General features: G+C 37.6%; 2 protein-coding genes across 3 annotated transcripts; both read left to right on the plus strand.

The window, feature by feature from the left end:
* Positions 1 to 1,751: 1,751 nt before the first annotated feature.
* Positions 1,752 to 4,170, plus strand: LOC130714134 (U-box domain-containing protein 52-like). Its single transcript, XM_057564027.1, has 4 exons — positions 1,752 to 2,355; positions 2,852 to 2,970; positions 3,094 to 3,212; positions 3,372 to 4,170. Exons 1-4 carry the CDS (start codon positions 1,857 to 1,859, stop codon positions 3,583 to 3,585), a joined length of 951 nt encoding a protein of 316 aa, XP_057420010.1. The 5' UTR covers positions 1,752 to 1,856; the 3' UTR covers positions 3,586 to 4,170.
* Positions 4,171 to 5,324: 1,154 nt separating this feature from the next.
* Positions 5,325 to 10,385, plus strand: LOC130710819 (DEAD-box ATP-dependent RNA helicase 20). 2 transcript variants are annotated; one of them, XM_057560190.1, is made up of 10 exons: positions 5,326 to 5,571; positions 5,678 to 6,204; positions 6,290 to 6,469; positions 6,577 to 6,738; positions 6,843 to 6,997; positions 8,285 to 8,377; positions 8,533 to 8,618; positions 8,696 to 8,922; positions 9,662 to 9,895; positions 9,972 to 10,385. In XM_057560190.1, exons 1-10 carry the CDS (start codon positions 5,516 to 5,518, stop codon positions 10,079 to 10,081), a joined length of 1,830 nt encoding a protein of 609 aa, XP_057416173.1. In that variant the 5' UTR covers positions 5,326 to 5,515; the 3' UTR covers positions 10,082 to 10,385. The 2 variants fall into 2 exon arrangements, 1 of the variants encoding a protein (XP_057416173.1); XR_009010485.1 differs by lacking the exon at positions 9,972 to 10,385 and having other exon boundaries at positions 5,325 to 5,571; positions 8,696 to 9,515; positions 9,662 to 9,800.
* The last annotated feature ends 737 nt before the right edge of the window (positions 10,386 to 11,122 follow it).

An 11,122-nucleotide genomic window follows, 5' to 3' on the forward strand; every position in this document is an offset into this window, starting at 1 on the left:
ACCAATTTTTAACTATATCCATATTTTAAAACCGGTTTTTAATCATATCCACATTTTAAAAACTGGTTTGGATAATAAACCAAACCATGTAAGTGGTTTTAAAGTGGATATGGTTTGGTTTGGTTTGGTTAAGAACCAAACCATGAACACCCCTTACTGTTAAGTAAATAAACAATGACACATGTATTCATAGGCTCGGAATTCGTTATCATTACCTCTGTAGGTTATGGGGAAGCCTTTATAAATGACACTCTGAGCGCAAAGTTGGCGGTAAGCTCCCTTGCTTTAATGGCGTAGTCTCGGTTATTGTATGGTGGCTCGATCTTGAGTAGGGGTAGGTTGTTCCGTTACTAAATCATTCGGTCCCCCCTTATGGCACACACTTGGCTATGAGTCCTTTTGGTCGACTGAGATGTTATCGAAACTTTTGACTTTCTGAGCCGACCAGAATAAGTAAAAGTTAATAATAATAACGGAAGATCATTTGACACACTTTATAAAATTTAAGGAGTTAAATATATATTTTAGAAGTTCGATAACTAAATTGCACGTGAGTCAAACTTTACGCGACTCATTTTTTATAAGTATCACTTTTCTCTATTCTATTAACACAGGGAAATTTATAGCCATTCAGTTTTGGCCAACATTCATCCTACATAGGACTTAGCTGTGGTTTTTATCAGCTACTAACGTTGGCGGCAGTTAAAAATCGCCGCTAAATCGTATATTGGACGAATGTCACCCCAAAATTATGTGTCTACTTATAGGGACTCATTAACATCTCTATCTCATTCACGCCTTTAGGGTGTGACAAAAAAAAACTTCATTGTAGTTATTTTATATGATCTGCCAAAAGAGTACGTCTTGGTTGGCATGTTAACACCTAAACATGACAAGGTCCCATTCTAACTGTTGAACACGAAGCTAAAGGTGCTAAGGGATCTCAGTATTGTCGGCAATGAAAGTTATTACCTGCTGGCAAGATAAACAATTGCACATTTTGTTGGGTTTTTTTTTGGAAATGACATGTTTCAGTTAGCTGATTGATTTTCCTGTTGTCTTTTTCCTGCAAATTAAGATTCTAGCTGATCACCAAGGGTAAAGCACTTATGTAAAGTTGGTATTAAACCAAGCACCAACGTGATCATATAACTTTCAGAAATGTGAGGCTTACATTCCTCTTATACTACTAAAGTCCTAGAAACTATGTTTGATTACCTAACTCTAGGGACATCAAAATTCGTCAAAACCTTCCTTTCATAACTAGAGGTCCGTAGCTAAAGATGAAAATTAAAGTGCTGAATAAGTCAATGCTAAAGAGACTACAACATATATGTATAGTGGTACACATATCCAAAAGCAAGGCAAGAAGGACATGGTTACCTGGTTCTCCAATTTTTCCTTAGAAGGATTGAAATCCTCTGTTTCCAAATGGTGTCTCATTTCCAGTCTCAACTAAAAATATTATTTTATGTCAATTAAAAAATACTTAGATATGATATTTATAATCGTACATGACTGATTTTTAATTGACATGATACAATTAAATTAGTGGGACAAAGAATGAGACATCATTTCAGAATAAAAGATCTCGATTCAGGCAAGACAAGGCAAGGCAAGAAGGGGTCGGCATATAGTGTGACATATCCAATGAGCTGTTAATATTGACAAAAGAACTCACCAAGAAAATATAAATGTAACAAATTATGAAAGTTAATCTCATTTCTTCATTTAGTTTGAGGCTTTGATAGCAACGAGCTCTTCATATAATTCCAATTTAGAACCAACCAATTCATTCTCTTTCTACTCCTTCTTTGTACTTAGTAAAGTCAGGGGAGAGACAAAGAGGCACAGATATGGAACATAAGGATCACACCCCAACAGTGGCAAAGGATTACTATTCTAGATCAATATGGTGGTCACAAACTGCGCCTGCTGTTGGGGATCACAAGAGCAGTGACAGAAATAAAGTTAATGGTATTTATTTTGCTGATGGGAAAGATTGGTATAATAACTCCCAAGAAATAGTGACTCCTGAAATTTCTGATACATTTGGAGAACTCAAAGATTTAACTAGTACAAGAAACATAGTTGATGAATTGGAGAATGGCAGTGATGAAATCGGTGAGTATAGCCGCTATACGAGTAGAATGTTGTCGACAGAAATTGTGGAAATAGTTGAGGATGGCAGGAGCATAACAGAAAACAAAGATAGAAAAGTTGATGATCTTTATGTGGCTGTTGGCAAAGATGACTTGGATGTTGTGAAATGGGCTCTTGATCATGCTGTTTCTCCTGGTTCCCGGATTTTTCTTGTCCATGTCTCTCCTCCAATCACATTGATTCCTACGCCAGGTAATTAACCTTTTCGTCTCCTTAGATAGCATGTTTGAATCAACTTTTCTTTCATCAGAACCAATTATGAAACCGAGAAGCAGTTCACATGAGCTTATCTCCAGAATTTATTCTCTCCATAACTCATTCTGGCTTCACATAAGCACTCATTTTTATAGGAAGTCTTCAATTTGAGTTTAGTATATTATACTGAATCACAAAAAGCAGATTTCAGAGAGGACTTCTGCTTTGAATTTTGTTTACTTGACACCTAGATCTTAAGAATAAAATGATAATATAAATGTCTGCATACGTGATTCTGCATTCTGCATGCATGTTTGGAAACCCTTTTATAATTGATTTAGAGGCCAAAATCAAATCTGGAGAAAAGATGAGTAGGTTCTGGTTCTGAAATTGATTCTGATCAAATAGAAGCTGATCCAAGCATGCTAGCCTAATGAACTTTTATGGGGTATCAAGAATACATCTAAATTGCTGATAATGATATATGTGATAGTTGGAATGTTTGAAAGAAGCCAATTGGCCCCAAACCAAGTGAGACTTTACATCAATGAAGTGCACAACAAGAGGAAGGATCTTTTGCAGAAGTACATCCAAATGAGTACTGAAGCCAAGGTAGTAGCTAGTTGATTAGTTTATCTATGACATGAGCATGATATACACCAAAACATCCAAATGAGTACATCCAAATTGATATTATTATTTGTCCCCATGTTCTTCTTTAATTTCCTGTCCCAGGTTGCTGCAGAAACATTGCTTCTGGAGAGCAATGACACAGGAAAAGCCATTCTAGATCTTATCTCTATTCTTAACATCACCAACCTTGTGATCGGAATAAAAAAGCTACCCTATTCACGGTATGCTACCATTGGTTTTGGTTAGATTAATTTCAAATGGGATTGTCCTGCTTGATACTAACATGTAAATGAGCTAGTAATGTCACAAGCACTTGCTTAAGGTTATGGATTATTTATCTTCTTTTTTCTAAATTCTAATGAGCTATCTTATTTATGCAGGCGCAATAATAAATTGAGCAAAGGAGAGGTGGTAAAGAAAAATGCACCCCAGTTCTGTGATGTTACATTGATTTATAATGGCAAAGTTTTGGTGTCTGACCCTTACGAGGATGAATTGGCATCCCATGACCCTGCATCAGAAACCAACTCCTCTCGGTGCAAGTGTTTTTCAGGGAAGCTACGTAGGTACTTGTGTTATGTCGAGGAGGCATAGATTTCAGCCACACGTGAATGAAGTTCCATCATCTGCTAATTAACTAGTATTATATTCTGTACCTTATAATTATATTTGCACACAGCAATTCAAATTTTTATGGCCTCTGAGTTTGAAAAAGATCTACTGAAGAGGAATGAAGTAGGGAGATTGAAAATAAGGAGTGCAAACTGCAAACCCAGTGCTAACTAGTAACAATTTTTTTAAAAAAAAAAGAAGTGAAGTGGGAAAACTGAAGTTAATTACCATCATCATTTCAGCATTTCTGAACTGTATTTCTGTTATCCCATATTTTCCATGGAAATTGCACATGTTAGTTCCTCGAATGATAGCTCAAGTGCTAAGAGCTAGGGGACATGTAGGTTGGGTTAGGACCGTTCTGATGTACAAAAAAATAAATTTCAAGGGACTCATAGTAACCATTGATTCCAATTAGTTAGTCAAATGTTTGAGGAAAAGACTATGTTTCATGAACTGAAAACAAAATAACCCATTTTTGAAGGGAGATAAGGGAAATTTGTATTTTAAATTGCCATATTCGGATGTATTGTTGTTACAAAATAACCCTATCTCCTATTCATGGTGTATCAATCTCACCGGCCATCACAATGATTACAAACTATTATGAATGAAGTCACAAACATCTCAAAAAATCACATCTTTTCCCACTAATTTCTATGACTAGTTAACCTAAAATATCGTCTTTCTTCTTCGATTGTCCCCAATTTTAACTATAATGCATATTTTCTTCTTCATACGCTTTACCACTTAAACTTTTAGTAAGGTGGGTGGTTGCATTATTGAAACTGTTGATATTTTTATAGGCCAAACTTTATTCAAGAGATAGCACAAGGGGTGCTTGAACCCAATGAAATTGTTGATGAAGTTATCAACGACCGTTTTTGTTGAAAAATAGGCGATTTACTCGAGAGTATGACTCGTGACTTTACCGACGGCCCTTTTCTGCCACCTAAACTTTCATGTCAAGTCTTCATGGTGCAAACGACGTACATGCGACCATAACCGTCGTTAACGAATTTTTTTTTACTAGGAAAAAAACGATTCTAACGGTCAAAGTCGTCAATAGTTATGAGAATTATGACGTATTTGTGGCGTCGGTAACAACCAATTTTCTTGTAGTAGTGAATCCGACCTAACCATTTATTTTGCAAACCATACATTTTACGCTTATAATAAAGAAGTTTAGTGCATGTTAGGAAACTCGTTTGAAAACTATAATGAAATCAAAATCATGGTGGACATAAGCAAATCCTCAAATATAAGCTTAGCAAATGCGAAACCCATAAATTTGTCTTCTTCGTGTAGGTTTAGGGTTTTACAACAAGACCTAAGAATAAAGGAAACTCAGTTTGTGCTTGAGGGTTTGCTTTCACCCATTTCTTTGAGTGGGGCGATGAGAATTAAATCTCTTCATTATCTTCATCTTGCAACTCAAAAAGCACTATAAGAAAGTTTAGCAAGTGTCATATTAAAGCGTCATCGCCGACTTCTTAGACTAGTGATGATCACCTCGGAGAAGATTACTTAATTTTAAATTAGATTTTTGAATTCTCATTCCACCTCACTAAATTAATAATAATAATAATATGAAATGGGGAGTAATTGACTTAAATATATCTTCTTACCTTTAATCTAAAAAATTGAAAAAATATATCAAATGAAAAAATAAAAATAAAAATAAAAATAAAAATGCTCTAAAAGTACTTATATAGCATTGGCGCGTGGTTGTGGAATGGGCTTAGAACGGTGGCGGCAGTGAGATAGATCCAGAACCAGAGACGCTATAGCCTACCGTAATAACCCGACTCTCCCTCTGAACTTTTTCATACTCCTTTTCAATTTCTGAATCCCTAAAATTTCACCACCCTCCCCAAATCGCGTTTTTTCTGAAACCCTAGCTTCTCACAACATGAACCCCTTCGACAATCGATACTCCGATTCCTCTTCATATCGCGATCGTCGCAGGTACCTTCGTTTTTTCTGATTACTATCGTTATTATATTTTTCCTTTCTGCTTGCGATTTGTTCAATCAAAATAATCACGTTTTTTCAATGATTTTGTTGATTGTAGTGATGTAATTGGACCTATGCGGCCACCCGTTGCCAGCCGCGTCGGTCCGGTTCCCTACGGTGCTCCATATGCGGCCCCTGTACCCAGCGGTTTCGGACCCGCCGCACACGCTAACCCGAATCCGCCGTTTGTTCCTCCTTCTGGGGGATTCTCTGTTGGCCGAGGCGGTGGATTTGGTGGTAGAGGGGGTGATAGGAAATATGACACGGGTCGTTATAGCGGTGGTGGTGGTGGAAGAGGTCGTGGCGGTGGTAGTTTTAGGGGTGGAGGCAGAGGTGGGAGAGGCGGTGGGTTTGGAGGTAGACATGGTGGTGGGTCTTCTAAGGATGACTTGAACAATATTTCGCTACCGAAACAAGATTTTAGGAATCTGGTCCCTTTTGAGAAGAATTTTTACATTGAGAGCCCTGCGGTAAGGGCTATGTCTGAACAAGAAGTTATGCAATACCGTGCAAGCAGGGATATTACTGTCCAAGGGCAGGATGTGCCGAGACCTATTCGGTCGTTTCATGAAGCTAGTTTCCCTGGTATTTTGCTTGTTTGTGCTCGTGTTTTGTGCTAATAATTGATGACTTCCTTTGTCTGATAATCTATATTCTGTTGGAATGTTAGGTTACTGCCTTGAGGTCTTTGCCAGATTGGGTTTTGTTGAGCCCACTCCAATCCAGGCTCAGGGTTGGCCCATGGCTCTGACGGGTAGGGATTTGATTGGCATTGCTGAGACTGGCTCGGGTAAAACCTTGGCGTATCTGCTTCCTGCATTAGTGCATGTGAATGCTCAACCTCGATTGGGTATGTATTTGATTACCTGTTTAATATGTGAAACTCAAAGTTACTGTTTTATCTATTCCGGTCTGACTATTTCTATGGTGTAATGGATGTTTTTGCTGCTTCTTCAGTTCAAGGGGATGGTCCCATTGTCTTAGTTTTGGCACCAACTAGAGAGTTAGCTGTTCAAATTCAACAAGAAGCTATGAAATTTGGGTCACGAGCAAATATTAGAATTACTTGCATCTATGGCGGTGCACCAAAGGGCCCTCAAATTCGTGACCTTCAAAGAGGTACTTAATTATAAAATAGGCTATACGTTAATGAAGGACCTATTTTATATTGATCAAAATTATGAATAACATGAACATAGTCATTAACATTTGCATCATCGCAGGCGTTGAGATTGTAATTGCTACCCCTGGTCGTCTAATCGATATGTTGGAAGCTCAGCACACAAACCTGCAGAGAGTGACTTACCTTGTCTTGGATGAAGCTGATCGAATGTTGGACATGGGTTTTGAACCTCAGATACGGAAAATTGTTAGCCAGGTACTGTTTGTGAGTTGTGACTAACCTATAGGTAGCAAGTGGTGCAAAAAACTTGGTATCTTTTTCGTTTGTGTCGTGGACCATGGTTCTTTTGTATACTCGGTTGTAGCAACGAGAAGGTAGGAAGTGATAAAATTTTCTGGGAAGAGGGAAAACAATGAAAACTACAGCAAAGTAAAAGCAACATCACTTCAGAATCATAGATAAGAATCTGTAGCATTCCCCTGTTGTGCAGTATTTTCCTGGCATTCCATTTGCACCTTTTTTTTTATTATTTCAATCCACAATCAGACCACCATCCTTTAGGGAATTTCTACAAAGCAAAATGGCCACCTGTTTGCAAATAAGACTCAAAATGGGCTTGTTGGCACAACCCAAATGGAGTATCAGATAAGTACTGCTATTCAAAAAATGAGCATAATCTAACACATAGACACTCGTTACTGTGAACATCGGTGGAAGTTAAGGCCCTAAGGATCCATTATCTCAGAGAGTTCTCTTAACTTCACTGTCGTGTGCAACTAAGAGACTGACACTTTGTCCTGTGTTTAACTAACTGTGTCAGTGTCTATGTGTGTGTGTGTGTTTGTGTGTGTCTAGTTAGAGAACTAATTCTATCTAGAGTGAGAGGAGTAAATCTATACTATTCAATCATATATGATACATGGATGATCTAGATTAAAAATTGCTTATGGTCACATAACCACCTTAAAAAGTCACATGACTTTACGTTTTATTATTGTTAACTATTTATTGTTAGATCTAATGGTCAATATATATACTCCTCAATCTCATAAAAATAACCCTTTCACTTCATACTCTATGTATGCAAGTCATTGTTATGTAATTTTCATGACAAGGTTATGTTTAAAATTTATATATAGTTATTTTAGCTAAGGTGATCATTGTAATAACATTCTTGTTGTTTTCTGATGTACCAAAAAAAAAGTAATAACGTTCTTGTTAAATAACATACACCAGCCTCTATTCTAGGACATAGGTCACTTCACATTTAGAGACCGAAATCATGACTCCAATATAGTAGGAGGTGCATCCTTCTACTGAATATATGAATATGGTTATCCCCCACTCCCAAGAAAATATGTATATCCTTATGCATGTCACACATTTAAATTAGTGGAACACTAGAACTCGTTTGTATTTTGTAATTTGTACTTATTAACATGTTCTTTGTACTCTAATTTATTCTTACAATATACTTGTTACTACTGTTTTAACATAAGCTTTAGAGGGATGTTTAGTTACATTGGTGATTTGTAATATCAGATTCGACCAGATAGGCAGACACTATACTGGAGCGCTACATGGCCAAGGGAGGTTGAAACTCTTGCAAGACAGTTTCTGCGCAACGCATATAAGGTTACTTAGCGCTTCCAATATACTATAATTTTGCATATCTATAAATGTCCATTGTAGATCCTTGCAGGAAAAGTTGTGCTATGAATTGGCTTAATTTAACCTCATTTAGGTTATTATTAATGTGTGTTTTTCCGTGGGATATCATGATCTTTCAGGTAATTATTGGTTCACCAGATCTGAAAGCAAATCATTGTATAAATCAAGTTGTTGAAGTTGTAACCGACATTGAGAAATACAATAGGTTTGTACCCCCACTGGTAGTAGACAGGAACCAATACTTTTGCTTGCCAAATTAACACTTCTGCTTTGCAAATGCAGATTGATCAAACTGCTGAAAGAAGTGATGGATGGTGGCCGAATTCTAATATTTATGGAGACCAAAAAGGGATGTGACCAAGTTACAAGACAATTGAGAATGGAAGGATGGCCAGCACTATCCATCCATGGTGATAAAAACCAGGCTGAAAGGGACTGGGTTTTGGCTGAATTTAAAAGTGGCAGAAGTCCAATTATGACTGCCACTGATGTTGCTGCACGGGGTCTTGGTAGGATCACTGTGTTTTAGAATCATAGGGTTTTTCGTATAGGTGTAAAATTTAAACAATATGTGAGTTGGCCGGCTGCTGTCCAGTTCCCCTTGACATAATTTGTGGTTTGGGTGTATACGGGTGCCATATTGTCAGTTTGATGGAACTGCCTGTAACTTGACCAGGGGATTATTGAGTTGCATTCGGAGATGAAATTCTTCTGCTGCAGTCAGTAGATTACCTGCTGCTGTTAATTTGAGACCATCTTCTAAGAAATGTCAAGTTACATGGATACCCGTGGCAGAGTTCCTTTTGAGATATGCTTGGATGCTGGTATATAATTTGAGATAGTGTACCATGTGTGGTTCTGTAAATTTCATAGGATGGGCTAATGCATGGTGATTTTGCTTGATTGACTAAATGAAGTTACTTCATCATTAATGTGCTAAGTGATACTAGTCATACAACTGTCGTCAAATTGATTGATCCCCATCCACAGTTATGGAGCTGGTTCTCTTTGCAGCCCGGTTGACTCATACGAGCTTAGTTGATAATTGGATGTGGTAGATGCCAGTGATGGTGAAGCTGCTCCTTATCCCTGAAAGGTTAAGGTGGGCACATTTTTGTGATGAATGTGTTTACTTGAGTTTGATCTCTAGAGTCTTACAGGGCAGGGATAAGGAGGATGTTTGCAGTTTTCTCCAATTTGCAAACCTTGCACAGAATTACTTACTTTGTTTGGCTTTGTTTCTTGTAGATGTGAAAGACATAAAATTTGTGATCAATTATGATTTTCCATCAAGCCTGGAAGATTATGTCCACAGAATTGGTCGAACTGGTCGTGCAGGGGCTAAAGGAACCGCACTCACCTTTTTCACCCATGCCAATGCCAAGTATGCTAGGGAGCTAATCAAGATTTTACAAGATGCTGGTCAAGTTGTGAGTCCTGCACTGTCTGTTATGGCTCGATCTGCTGGTTCTGGTCCACTTGGTAATTCAATTTCTTTTTGATACTGAACTCTTGAGTTTCTCTCTTGGGGTTTTCTGTAACTAGTTCTTATTTTTAGGATCCGGAGGAAGCTTTCGCTCAAGAGGACGAGGAGGCTATGGCAATAGGGGTTCAATATCAGGATCCAATGCCATTCCTGTTGGTATGAAAAGGCCTTGGCCGTATTAGTAACTGGTGCTGTATTAGCCAATTTGTACTACTATTTACTAAAGTCATGATTTTTTTCTTCGGGGGTATGGGGGTTTACTCTATGCCTTTGCTCGCCTTACATTTGAAACAACACGTTAAATTTTAGGTTTTAGGAAGATAAAGTAAAACATTATCTTACAGCGATTGAAGTTAACGTGGCATGTGTTTTGAATGTAAATGACTGGTACATGTATCATGTATGGACTTAGTTTGAATGACCTACAGGATCTACTAATGTACTATTTGTTAGCTGCTGCAATGCTATTCTTTCAAGTTTTGATTCTATTTTATGGGCAGGAATGAGTTAGTGCATGTTTGGAAACATTTCTACAAGAATTTTAAATTTGTTATTAAACTTGCATTTATTAGCTCAGCTAGGTTAACTGAAGCAGGTGAGGACCATGGGATTTGAGCCATGAAAATATTCGGTTAAGGTCAATATACAATGCCTTGTAGTATTGAAATCATTTGTCCTCATTTGGTGTCCCCTCCCTCTCCCACCAATTAAATTGTGCCATGTGATGACAGTTATGAACTTATTGGAGCTGAACCCATGAACAATCCACTGTTCATAATTAGTGTGTGTTGATCCATACTGTGATTATTGAGAAAGTCTCGGGCTCAATGCAAGCGCTTGATACAAAAAGTGCTCTAGTTTGATTAGGTAGTGAAATTATCCGATCTACCATCTTTTTGGACTCTGAAAGACATTTACACAAACACACCAAAATAGACGGAGGTGATCATGATGAAACGCATAACCAATAACATTCACGAGCAAATTAAGAGAATAGATTGTGCTGTTCATGTCTACAACTTCAGAAAAAAAGATCGGATGTTTACATTGTCAACTTCAAAATTTGGAAAAATAATGAAACATAGAATGTGTCATTCAAGTTGGCAACTTCAAAAGCTCAAGGATGAATGTTTGTAATTGTTCATCTCATGATTGTTATCTGCTGCTCCGACTTAGAAGTAAGGCTCACTGGCAGCATCAAAGGGTTGCAAATTACTGGAACC

The sequence above is a fragment of the Lotus japonicus genome, chromosome 4 (assembly GCF_012489685.1).
Source record: "Lotus japonicus ecotype B-129 chromosome 4, LjGifu_v1.2".
In the NCBI taxonomy this organism is placed as follows: domain Eukaryota; kingdom Viridiplantae; phylum Streptophyta; class Magnoliopsida; order Fabales; family Fabaceae; genus Lotus; species Lotus japonicus.

Excerpts from the sequence above, each read along its gene's own strand:
- LOC130714134 (XM_057564027.1), top strand. The coding sequence starts at position 1,857 with ATGGAACATAAGGATCACACCCCAACAGTGGCAAAGGATTACTATTCT. Across the intron at positions 2,971-3,093 it reads AAATGAGTACTGAAGCCAAG|GTTGCTGCAGAAACATTGCT; the intron begins GTAGTAGCTAGT and ends TTCCTGTCCCAG. Across the intron at positions 3,213-3,371 it reads AAAAAGCTACCCTATTCACG|GCGCAATAATAAATTGAGCA; the intron begins GTATGCTACCAT and ends TTATTTATGCAG.
- LOC130710819 (XM_057560190.1), top strand. The coding sequence starts at position 5,516 with ATGAACCCCTTCGACAATCGATACTCCGATTCCTCTTCATATCGCGAT. Across the intron at positions 6,470-6,576 it reads GAATGCTCAACCTCGATTGG|TTCAAGGGGATGGTCCCATT; the intron begins GTATGTATTTGA and ends CTGCTTCTTCAG. Across the intron at positions 6,739-6,842 it reads AATTCGTGACCTTCAAAGAG|GCGTTGAGATTGTAATTGCT; the intron begins GTACTTAATTAT and ends GCATCATCGCAG.